The sequence below is a fragment of the Stegastes partitus genome, unplaced genomic scaffold (genome assembly GCF_000690725.1).
Source record: "Stegastes partitus isolate 25-593 unplaced genomic scaffold, Stegastes_partitus-1.0.2 Scaffold1391, whole genome shotgun sequence".
Taxonomy (NCBI): Eukaryota; Metazoa; Chordata; class Actinopteri; family Pomacentridae; genus Stegastes; species Stegastes partitus.
In genome coordinates, this window is record NW_007579122.1 from 114563 (window position 1) to 127708 (window position 13146).

General features: G+C 45.4%; 1 protein-coding gene across 1 annotated transcript in view; it reads right to left on the reverse strand.

Moving 5' to 3' along the window:
* Positions 1-13146, reverse strand: part of ncam2 (neural cell adhesion molecule 2) — a 101999-nt gene that overhangs the window by 41763 nt on the left and 47090 nt on the right. Inside the window, exons 7-8 of the mRNA XM_008299200.1 lie at positions 4892-5042; positions 3064-3251 (exon numbers count right to left, since the gene is read on the reverse strand). Of these exons, the coding sequence (XP_008297422.1) occupies positions 3064-3251; positions 4892-5042 (339 nt within the window). The remainder of the gene's footprint in view (positions 1-3063; positions 3252-4891; positions 5043-13146) is intronic.

Genomic DNA, 13146 nt, shown 5'->3' on the forward strand with positions numbered 1-13146 from the left:
TGTTGTCGGTTCCCAGAATAATGTTCTTCTTCAAGGGAGAAAAACTAAAAACATGTTCTCAATAAAGAACGCTACACTTCTTTGATCATGTGACCTCGGCCCGGGCTCTGATTGGCAGACTTTCTCACCCGGACCCGCCCACTTTTGCTGTAAGCCAATTAACTTAGTCTTTACTTGCTTTTGTCTTCTGTGGTTGGATATCAGGACTGTCCTTGGATGTTCTTACGTGACCCGTCACGCGGCCTTTCCCCTCCTCTGCTACCGGATCACAGCTACTGACTGACGGCTAAACGCATCGGCCTGCTGCCAGTGGAGGCATAACCCTCAGGTTTGTCTGTTATTTAAAGCTGAACATAAAAAAAGTTTAAGTATCTCCACAGCAGTAAGCTGCTGCTTTACTGTCGGCTCATTCCACATGAAGTCAACACATTTCTGAGAATCTTCCGAGGTCGCTGAAAAACAATCACAGTTGCTGCTAGGCCACAACTATGGAGAAAGACTTTTGGCAAACGAGCCTCTCAGACCACCTTCACACATTAATACTCATACAGTACAGCATATGGAGCTTTGAAAGTGTTCATCCTGGGCTAACTTTTCCTGCCTGTAGAACCCAGAAATGTCATCAGATCTGGTGTTTTGTCTTAATTTGTCTTCCTACAAGACTCTAAAAATGGCCGAAAAAATTCAGTTTTATACAAAGACATCCTCTGTTACAGTCCCTCATTTGAAAAGTCTGACAGATGAAGCACTCAGAAGTGTTTTCTGATCATTTATGAGGTGCTGGATAACGTGAACATCAGCACGACGGCAGTTTAAGAACACCTTTTTGAAATGTGCTCGATTTTCAAATTTCATAAACTTTGCCCACTTCGTGCCCCTCATGTGGGCAGTTCATCATCATTTTCATATTTTTTACCACGTATTCTTATAAATATGAAGATGATCCGACCCAAATATGGTTCTGTTTATTCACGTGTATATCTAGTGTACACTGAAGACGGTAACAGCTTCAGATACAGTCGGACAAACTGCTGCAAGATACAGAAGGTTCATAATAAACTAGAAACACTGATTCTGTAGTTTGAATATTAGAATCAGGGGCGAGTCGTCTGCCCTTCAAATAGTGGTGAGCAGGCCAATAGTTCTTCATATTGAAACTGTATTTGTGAACATGTGGGCCGCTGTGCCAGTTTTACTGAACCTTATAGCTCCTGATACCGGCTCTGAGCTGGAACAGTTAAAGTGGGTGTCAGAATGACGCGGTCGCTGTCCGTGGTGCTGAACTGCTTTGAGTTTGTGTTGTTTTATGATCAGTGACCATGTAGCCCAGGGGTGTCCAATCCTGGTCCTCGAGAGCCCCTATCCAGCATGTTGTAGATGTTTCCCTCTTCCAACACATCTGAGTCACATGATCAGGATCGTTATCAGGCTTCTGTAGAGCTTGATGATGAGCTGACTAAGGAGCTTCTTCTTCTTCTCGCAAGTTTTGCAACTCTGTCTGCCTTCGTTTGGTTCTAATTGGTTCTTTTATTTATTTAGCAACACCCACCGACTTGTTGTCTTTGTCATATAATCACCTCTTCTTTTGTTAATTATGTCACTAAGCGATAAATCTCTTGAGTAAACCAAGAACACCTGGTTGTTGTCGCCCTAGACAGCTGGGTTCTAACACCGCGGAACGTTGGGGGAATGTTTTACAAATTCAACAGCATCCCCTAAACATCACGTCATAGATGTAATTAAAAAAACGTGTGGTGTCCGAGGCCTCGATCGCACCTTGAAACGTTCTCCAAATGTTGCACTGAGAACATCCTTCCTGAGAAGAACGTTCTATAATGTGTTCTCTCAACAAAAAGGCAAAACCTATTTATCACAGGAACGATATAAAACACATCATCTGAGGCCTCGATAACATCTGGAAAACATGTTTTTTATTATTGTTTGAGAACGTTTTTCCTTTGCTATCATGGAACGCTGTGAGAATGATTAATGGCTGAACGTTGTGCAACATGTTCCCTCAACATTATCTAAAAAAAACACCCACAGAACACTGCAGGCAGAATGTTCCACCTTTGGTAACATGTCACAGCACAAGAACATATTATTAAAACACTGTGAGGTCTCGATAACATCTGGAAAACATTTCTCGGAGGTTGCATTGAGAACCTCTTTTGTTATCGTGGAACATCATCTGTTTTTCAGACAACATCCTCTGAACGTTGGTTCACTTTAACCTCATAGGAACATTGTTGGAAATGATAAATATCCCTAAAATAGTCTTTGAACATGAGAATAAAACTTTACATGTATAACCCCTCATCCCCACTCTCACCCCAACCGGTTGAGGCAGATGGCCGTCTTCCCTGGTCCTGGTTCTGTCTGAGGCTTTTGGTTCCGTCCTACCTTTGCTAAACGTTTGCTCAGATGGAGTCCAAAGGCAACTTTGGATTGTTGGGTTCTCTGTTCGTACCATGTTAAGCGCTATGAGATGAGATATGCTGTGAATCATCCGATATAAATAAAGTTGGATTGGACTGAATATCATTAGAACTTGTAGGTAACGTTCACCAATGTTTCTGGAAAGTCTGTTTGGAACCAAAAATAATATTCAACCAATTCTCACCCTTGAAACATAGGAACCAGTGACTTTTTTGGTTGTTTTTGTTACATCCATCCATTATCTACACACCACTTAATCCTCACCAGGGTCATGGGGGGCTGGAGTCTATCCCAGCTGACTCAGGGTCAAGGCAGATTCATCTGGACAGGTCACCAGTCTATCACAGGGCTACACTTAGAGACAGACAACCAAGCACACTCACATTCACACCTACGGACAATTTAGAATCACCAATTAACCTCAACATGTTTCTGGACTGTGGGAGGAAGCCGGAGAACCCGGAGAGAACCCACGCTGCACGCAGAAAGATCCCGGGTGTCCTCACTGGGACGTGAACCAGCGACCTTCTAGCTGTGAGGCAACGATGCTAACCACCGAGCCACCTTGCAGCCCTGTTTTTGTTACACGATAATGATAAATTTCTTGCATTTTCTTGAACTCACCTCCAGCACAGACTTGCCCTCCAGGCTGTGAACCCGAGTGTTGGCGGTTCCCTCCGCCGAGATGGTGAAGCGCTCTCTCCTCCACAGCATGGTGGCGGGCGGGTTGGACATCACGTCGCAGCTGATGTTCACCGGATTGCCCTCCCACGAGTAATAAATGGTGTGGTTGGTCAGGAACTTTGGTATATCTGTCCAGAAAAACACAGCAACACCTTCCGTCACACCGGCCTCGTTTGTAACGAGACCAGAAAACGAGTGCGAGGAAATCTGTGGCGGCCAATTAAGCGCAAAAAAAAAAATCAGAGGTGGAGCCGCGCCCGATGATCAAAGACATAAAAGTGACTTGCTTAACCCACAGATTCCTTAAAGGGGAGAAGAAAAAGCATTGCGCTGCCTTCTCCTGCTCCCTGTGCAACGTTAAAAAGAAAAACTCACATTTAATTGAAGCCACTTCACGCTGGTTAGGAGGGTTGATCTGCGGGCCTCCGTTACAATCATCTCCCCCAAGAACGAGAATAAAGGATGCAAACAGAAGCTCATTTTGCCCCAGCAAATAGAAAGGGCAGTAATGGACGATCACAGCGGCGAGCTGTTGTGCGGATTTCTCCTGGCCCAGTCGGCCCAGCTCAGTCGGAGGGGCATTATGGTTGTTTTATGCTCGCTTGCAGGATTCCATTAAAGAGATTGATGCCTGGCTCTCTGTCACAGCCGAGGACGTGTTATCCCCCTGCAGCCTGAAGTGACTTAGTAAATGAGTTCATTAGTTCGGTGGCAGCAGCAGCAGCCTCGGCCCCGCCACACTCTCATGCCTGTGTCTGTTCTGCAGAGTGGGAGTCTAGTCGGAGAGCAAGTTGTCAGCTGAGGCGCCGGCAAAAAAATAAAAAGTTTACAGTAAAATGAAATCTTTGCTTCATGGCTCGAGAGCGGCTGCATGCATGTGAGATTTGTTGCTTTATTTTCCCCCTACATGAGGGTGCCATCAAACTTTTTTTTTTCTTCATGTCAACTTCTCCAGAAGTATGCAAAAACAAGTTTTGAAGGGAATCCATGAACCCGAAAGTCACCTCAGCCGGAAGAGGAGGAAATTGGGTTTCCACATGACAACAGAGATACAGTATTCATTTCTCCCTCGCCTGTCTCTCTGAATATATTTGTTTGTCTGAGCTTTGTTGTTCCTCTGGGCTTCAAGGTGGAATTGCTGCTACTAAAATTTAAAAAAGAAAAAAAAAAAACACTTTCCACTGGTCTAGCTTAGCCAACAGAGCCGCTCACATAATGAACCTAATCATTCTGAGGCCAAAATGGAGATCTTTGCTTCAGAGCTCATTAGGCAGGGTGGAGCCCGCCCCAAATAACCCCAAACAACAACCAGCGCTGAGGAATGTCGGCGCTCGTCGGGGGGGAAGCAAGGGGAGCTGTCAGCGGGGGAAGGCAATGCATGATATCCTCTGGCTAATTAACCCTTCTGGCGGCAGCGTGTGCGGCGGAGTGGGTGCTTCCGAGGGGTGGGCGAGTTGTTTGTAATAAAATAATGTTCTTCGGAAAGAAAAACAACCCGAGTATGAAAGCAGTTATTAGAACTAAGCGCGAGTGAACTTGTGAACCCTCTACAAGACTGCGAAGAAATTCCTCTGGCTGTGGAAACGTTTGTTCTGTTCGAGGGGTTGCGGCAGGTGACAACACGAGCAACACTCCTCTGCGTGTTGACGCCGTTGCACAACTTGTTGCTTGAGGAGCTCCAATTATCCTCAAGTCGCCTGGTTCGACCCCTTGTTGTTCCTGGTTAGCGGTCACACCAAACCGCTCGTCTGACGGTGTACATACTTACACTCGATATCCAGAAACATGCTCTTCTGGTGACCTCCGATCCTGCTGAGCGCCTCGCAGTCGAATCGGCCCAAGTCGGTGAGTCTCACGCCGCTGATGGTCAACACGGACTTGCCGTGACGACCGCGAACTTCGAACCTCCCATATTGGCCCTGCAGGCACAAACACCACCGATGGTTAGACGAAACAATCACCTCGAGACAAGTCACAGTTATTTAGACACACCATAATGGTCACATTAGCCACGCAGTGTACCAACACTTAGAATTTTCCAACTGCTGCGTTGATATTGCAATCAAAAAATAATAAAAGTGTTCCATTGGATCTTCAGTTTCTCAGATGCTGGGAGTGCATGAAGACTGTTGCGTTCACTCTTGCAGCCAACATTTGTTGAGCTGTAGAAAGCCATAGAAAATAAAAAAAACTGTATGAATGTGAGGCAACTGCTCATTCTGGAAGCAACGACTCAACGACCATCGGTTCCTCAGTTTCTACTTAGAAAATGAATAAAATCCTGACTGTCTCGTAAAGCTGAGCAGCCACATGGCTGACGGGGGAGTGGAATGGCAGCAGGAAGCATCTTTATATCGTCACAGCTTTTAATCATGTAACCCCTAATTACTAATTCCACATTGAGAACCAAGTAAATCCAAAGGTTCCCCAAGAACAAACACACTGGCAGCCGCGTTCCTGCAACAAAACCAGCTGTTTGTTGTTCTGTCATGGTGTCAGAACTTCTAGCTGTTGGGTTTCGTTTGTGACACAGACTTTAATTGTTATTTACATTCCAATAATTTCCACACGATTATCGCACAAAGCGGCTTCGCGTCGCAATGACCGGCGAGAGTTCAGAGCTGGAAACTAACAGAAGAGACCTGCAGATGAGTTATGGTGAGGATATAATGCGCTTGACAGTTTTATTTACGAGCCGGCGTTGAATGAAAGTCACATTCAGGAAGCTGCGGACACGACAGAGCGGAATCACTGAGGTATCCAGAGAGGCTCCGGCCAGCTCCCGTCGCCAAGTAATTTACAGAAAGTTGTTGGTCCAACTTTGTTCTGGCGACTGAGTGGCAGCCCCTTGATCCGTTCTGACCCCCCTCGCAGGCAAGCGTCACTTGTCACGCCGAGTCAGGGTTAATGCAATAAACTGTCGATTTATTACAAGGTCATTACATCTGTATGAAGACAGATGGTATCAATTTGAAGCAACGGGTCAATTACAGCAGACGAGGCTATCATTTCAGTAATCGACATTCCCTCGTAATGAGAAAAAACAGCCCAGGAGCATCCTTGTTGCCGACATGATACGGCTGTAGCCTTCACATTGTTAGCAGCAGATAACCTCCACGACCCCCAAGAAAGTACTTTTCGGGAGGATGATGCGACTGAGACGAACGTGACTGCAGCGGTAGATGTGAAGGTCACAGACGAAAGGCGAAACAACCCCAACCGGTGACACCTTATTATTTCACTTTCAAGGCAATTTGTTTCCTTTTCATGCCAGGAGTTGACGTAATTGCGTTATTTCAGATGATTTACGAACCCCGTGTTTGCTTCATTGTCTCATACGAATATGTCACAGGTTGACGTTCTTCACCCGCAGACGGAACGCCGCCATGAATAAGAAACACAGTTTTAGTTGAGTTCTTATTATTCATTGAGGCTGAGAGTGCTGTAGGCTGTTATTAACATAAGTACCCACCAAAAGGCACATGGCACATTATGGCAGCAATCTGTCCTGGGCTCTCGAAGCCTTCGCGAACACAAAGATGCGGCGGCGGCGGCAGCAGAAGCAGCATATCATGATGGCACTCTGGCTGGTAAGTAATGCTGAAATGGAGCGGATTACACAATGCTTGTGTGCATCAAGGAAATGAAGTCCCATTACGAGGAGATGCGTTTCTTGGACATGATCAGGGAGTTATTAGAGTGGCAAGGCCCCGTGCAAGCAAAGAGGCTCGGTGACAGTTAAAAAAATAGACCCTACGAAGCCACATAGGCAACTGTGATCTCGACTCTCGGAGCTGAAACATCCGAATCACACGTTGGCTTTCCCCACATTGCTGCTTTCTAATTAGTCAGTGAAGTCAACTTAAATAAACTGCTTTATTAGAGCAAAAACAGAAGTTATTTAGCTCAAGGCCTGAAAGTTAATGTGGGACTTCATTTAAATTAGTGTTCCTAATAAAGGAATGTAAAAGAAAAAAAAAAAGCTGAGGCTGAGAGTCAAATCCTATAAGCGTGTTTATTTAAGGGAGATCCAACAGCGCTGGAGGTTTCCTCTTTGTGGTTTGTGTTGCAATCTTTTGGAAAGAAAACAAACACAGATTTGTGTGTTGGCTCTGCGCTGAGATTACTTGACAATTACTGCTGAGCTCCAAAACCTATCAGCTGGTGTGAACTGAGACTGAAACTGTTCAAAGGAATTATCAGATTTTTGACTTTTCCAGTGGCCCTTAAAGGAATCGTGGGTGAAAACTTAATGAAATCAGAGCTCAGAATTGGTGAGATTTCATCAGTTTATTCTACACGTCTTATTAGAAAATGTCTCCAAAAACAAACCATTTGCACCAAACGCTGTAAAACATAAGATGTTGGTAACAACTGGGGAGCACCTGGACATATGTTAGACACACTAAGTCCAGATTTTTCCAAATTTCGTTCAACATTTCTGAGTTCTTGCTACATCTAATCATGGTTGTTCTGTTTCCATAGAGGTCCACGAGGCCACAGTGAGTACAAACACTAAGAAGCTGGTTGGAGGTTACAGGGTTGGACCATCTCGAGTGCAGTGATGTCAGTTTTTAACAAACTGTTAAAAAAAATAGCTGATTTGGGCTCCATTAACCGCCTCGAAGTTAATAAACCAGGTCATTAGAAGGTGGTGGTTTGGGTTAAGTCATGCATGAAGGAGAAATTTTTCACCATCTATGCAAATAATGGAAAGAAATCTTTGGGAATATTATGCTGTAATCATTCTTTGGTGGTGTTTCATGCTGAAAGGAAGCCAGTTTTAGTTTCAGTTTCTATAGCTATGGTGGCTATCGCTGCTCATGCTAACGTAGACGCGGTGTGAGTCAACAACCAAGCATCACTATAAATTTTACTTGTTGTGCAAAGGAAGGCATTTGAGAGGACTGATTCCACTCTAATGTTGGTTAGCTTAGCATAGCATAAAGCCTGGAACCAGCACCCTTCAACCACGTTGTTTATTGACTCCTGTTGTCATCACACGGTCGCTAGGCAACCAGCAGCGACTGTAAGAATCCTCGACTCCTGGCCAAGAAACGGTCCCTCACATAAGCCCTCGTAAAACTGCAGCTTGTTAACTTCTGAAGTGTTGGTTTCCCTCATTTCCAGTCTTTACGCTAAGCCTCCCTAACAGCCTCCCGTCTGCGGCTTCTCCTCTTTTTAACAAGTCTGCCAAAGTACAGAATTCCTTAACAACTTTGCCGTCGTTTAAGGTGAAGACTCCTTCCTGTCCGTCCCGTCTGATGGGCGCGCTGATTTATCTAACCAGTTACTGTGTGTTACAAATAGAGACTAATAGAGAGCCGCCACATCAATCAAACGATTCGTAAAACTGCTAACAAGCTCCACTCCTGCTTAATGACAACCTCTAGAAGTTTTGAGGTTTTAGCGCAGATTCTCGATGGGATTTCTGTTTCTTGACGACTCTTTCGGGTAATTATCCTGCAGGAAGATCTGGTTTTTCCAAGTTTTTCAGCCCGACGTTTTCCTCCACAGTCATCTTCTCTAATGATGCCGTTAACTTTGGACAAGGTCGACCGGGAGTCTCCGTCCAGGTAAGTCCTCTTTGGTCCTCTTCAACTGCACAACACGGATGTTTATTTATATGGTAATTCTCGTTCTCCGGAGCCCTTCTTCTGCTTCTTGACCTCGGGAGAATTCCGTCTACGCTGCCGATTTCCTGCAAGACGTCTGCATATTTACACGTTGCCCGCATGTGGCTTTCCACTCGTGTATTTGCATCTGTACGTCTGTGTTTTCGTGCACACCTCCTCTATAGATTTCCCCAGTAAATCAATGCACATCCAGCCCCTTCTAATGCCCTCCTGTCACCCCCCCCACCCCGCCTCTGCTAATGCTCATTATGTGTCTAAGCCTCATAAGCCTCGGCTGTGAAGCCCCCTCTTCTGAATCACAGTCTCTTTATGTTGTCGCTCGTACACCGCGCCGGCATTATCCTGTTTAGAATGGCTTATCTTTGCTCTTATCGGCGCACTACTATCAACCAATGAGGTGGAGCGGCGTTTTAAAAGGCTCCGTCCTGCTCTCTTTGTGCTGCCACTGCAGACTTTGCTTGTTTGCCTCGCCAGCTGAGGTCAATGGGATTGGGAGAGTGTGTGTTGAATAGGAATGCTGAGGATGGGGGAGGAGGAGGGAGGGAGGAGGAGGCGAATGAGAGGAAATCTTCCAGGAGAGAGCTTCTGAGTCAGGAAATTACTCGCTAACCCCCTCCGCCTCCCCCAACCTCTGCCAGGGTCTGCGTCTGGAGACGAACTCAGAACCCGAAAGTAGTTTGATATGCAGCTCAGCCCGCCGCCGACGACGACGAGGAGGCGTGAGCGCTGCTGCAGGTTTGCTGTAGATACTGTACGCAGCGGTAATCAACATGACGGAGATGAAAGGAGAATAAATAAGGCGAGGTGAAGAACATGGGGGAAGAAATATAGGAAATCTCATCTCTATCTGGTTCAGAAAATCCCCAAAACGAGTGTTCGACTCCAGCATCCCAAACCAGATCCTGCTGATGGGTTCCAGCGTCATTTCAGACACTTACAGATACTGTACGAGCAGCAATCAACATGAAGGAGATGAAAAGAGAATAAATAAGGCGAGGTGAAAAACATGGGGGAAGAAATATACAAAATCTCATCCCTGTCTGATTCTCTATGAGAGTCTGCGTCCCCGTCGAACGAGCTAAATCTCGACATCTCAAACCGGATCCTGCTAATGGTTCCAGCGCTGTTTCCGCCCAGCTGATGTAGAATTGTCTGATGTCTAAACACGTCAGCTGTAAATGTCAGCGAGCCTGGAAACAGCAGCTCGGCTAATTTCTGAAGTGTTCATACTTGCATCGCTGGAACGACCGCTGCGCCAATTTAAACCTCACGACGAGCACAAAACTCCACTTAATAACGGCTTCAGGTTTTAGGGGAATGGAAGCCAACAAGCGGCTTCGCAGCAAGTCCTTGGCTAAACAATGCTTTTATCTATTTTCGACGGCGTTTCACCATAAACCAGGTATCAAATGGTGAGCGAAACAATCATCTCAACGGGTGGCGGCGTGCTCTTTTCAAGGCTTGTTTGTGAAATGGACTCCCAAGACTTCCGCAGAAGGTTTGGGCGACAGTTTAAGTCTCACTGAGTCAGTCTCAGGAAAAGTACAGACTTTTAATGTCACCGGCTCTTTAGGGTGTTTTGCATGAATACAAGAGCAGGCGGCTAACCTTGCTCAGAAGCGAAACAATACCGGAGGAGCGGAAACAATCCCCCCCCGCCTCCCGACTCGAATCCTAGCTCGGTTCAAAATTAAATTCCAGGAACTGCATCCCATTATGTTCCCGCACCGAGGGTCACAGTGTTAGTTGACAAAGAACGAGAAGAACGGAAGCAACATTATGTAGCGAGCGAAACTCAGCCTTTTGAAGCTTAACAACGGGAGATGAGTGTGTGCCGACTGGATATGCAGATTGGAGAGCAAATTGAGAGAGGAACATCCTGCCTTAAACCCAAATGACTGCCGCCATCCATCACGCCTCGTGCCGCACAAGTCGTGTTTGTCTTTGCGTATGTTTAGGTGTGTTGGTTCGCGCTACACATTTCCATAATTGCATTTGCTGTGGGAAGAGAAGCACTTACTCTCATTTTCGGCTGTGATTTATCAACCCGAGCGATTCGAGCCAACGCACACATTCATTTATCTCTGCGGTGACCTTTTTTCCCCGGCAAAAAAAAAAAAGAAGAACGGCTGCCATCTTTTGGGGGGTTTTTTCCTCCCTCTTTTTCTGCTTCTGATGTTTTTGACACTGATGGCGTGTCGTTCAAGAATAATTACTTTTCCAAGAAAACGCCTGCACCTCATTCGATTCCTGATTTTAGAGGCTGTTATTTTGGACAAAGTGAATAATGGATGTGGAGAGAGAATATAAAAATAGCTGCTTTGTGTCTGTTAAGCCGGATTACGTAAAAAAATGTTAGTCAAAGGCAGGCGAGAAAAAAAAAAACAGAGTAAACTAAAAGTATTAGCCCTGAAAAGTTCAAGGTTCTTGCCGCTTTCTGTGTGCCGAGAGCGAATCGAACTAAAAGCGTGTGCTGATTTCCCCGGAGATAATAATCTCGGCGAAGTGCGAGCGCAAGGTGAACGCGCATATATTGTTTGAGGGCAGCCGTCTTTGAGGCTTCACGCATCGGCGCCGAGAAACACAGCGTTGTCAGAGCCAAAGACTGGAATCAATCACTCCTGAATGTAAATATTATTAGGCCCCCCCATGAACAGCTCTGTTAGCGCTAACCGAGTGTAATTGCAGCGTTTCATGTGTGGCAGATGGGAATGATTACCTCTGCTTTTATTTCTACCAGGACGTATACAAGTAATTACCTGCTAATGCTGCTTTTAGTAGTCGACCGGAATAAGCAGAACCTCTATATGAATATAAAAAAAGTGGCATTTTAATGGTGAGAACTTATATTGTTGCTGCTTAAAAAGCCACTTTTTTTTTCCAGCCGTAATTCCAGCTTGTGAGTTCAAGTAATTTGAGGACACCTTTGATTCATAAAAACCTTTCAAAAACTCATTAGCGAAACTCGGCGACGACGGCACGAAAACCGCATTACCGGGTTGGCATTTGGCGAATGCAGGGGGTTTTCGCTGGAGAGTAATTGCACTCGCGTCACATTCAAAGGCATATTTCAAACTCCGCGGAAAGAAAAACCCCCGCCGCAAATATAGATTTGTGTATGTAAATGGCAGCTCTTTCTTATTTCCTTGATCAATTGTGGGAGAACTCGTCGAGGCATTTTTTTTTTTTTGATTCGACGCCTCTGACTGGCTTTTTCTCCCATAGCAACCGAGGTGCCCGAGGCTCCCGGGCGCCCGAGCCATCTGCTGTGCCAAAACGACAGACAAAATGCGATTTCTCGGAAACAAAGCCGGAATAATTGGTGTTCATGACACGCAATAAAAATGAGAGGGGGAGAAAAAAAGAAGCAGATATAATACTTGTGAACCGGCAGCTCTTCACACCTCTGCACGGCACAATTAATCCACCCATTGTTCCTCTTCGTCTTTGACCTCTCGCACTTTGACGCTCGGTGTTGCTCCGGGACTCGCGATGAATGTCGCCGCTTTAAAGAGGCGTTTAATTCAAATCAACTCCAAAACCAGATGCATCTCGATGACATGTGCATCTTCTGTACACAAGAAGCAGTTTTCTGTCTAAAATGTTGATTTATAGTGAATTTTCATTGGATGAGTCGGTTTATTTTGGCTGGAAATGACACAAACAAGACAATAAGACATTGTGTTGGAGATGCTAATGATGAATTAGCTCTTTGCTAAACATGCCAAAACACTGAGTCATTCTCAGTCAATCAGCGGCAAAGCCTTTAGTCGAAGGCTTCTTTGCCAACACTCTGGTCTTCAGTTCCTTCTGATTCTGGATAAAATTCCAGTCTGGACTCCAAAATGTTAATATATATTGTCTCTTAACTATTCCTCGAGCAGTTCGGTTGTACGTCCCAAATCCTTGTCTTGTCGCCCAAACACTGCCTGATGTTTTCCTCCTGAATCTTGACGTAATCCTCTTTTCTCATGACGCTGTGAACTTTGGACGAGGCTGCCGGATCCACTTGGTTAAAAAACATCCCCACGAGCAACATCACCAAAACGCTTGACAGTGAGGACGGTGTTCTTTGGGTTGATGCTTCTCCGTTCGTTCTCCAAAAGAAAGCCACCAAACAGCTCCAGTCATGATCCAACACTTCCTTTTCCAGGTGAGTTTTTGTGTCTCCTTGTTTGGCGTCCATGAAAACCAAAGTGTTTCTTGAAGATGTTGGTAGAAGATTCATGAGGATAGTCTTGGTGGTAACCATTCCTACAAGCACAGGGGTCATATTCAGCTTCCTTCCAGCCCCTTTAGGTTTTTTTTCCAGAGTGTGGAACTCCTCTTTGCACTGTGGCACATTAAAAAAGAACACTTGGATATGACTTTATAGACTTTGGAGTGA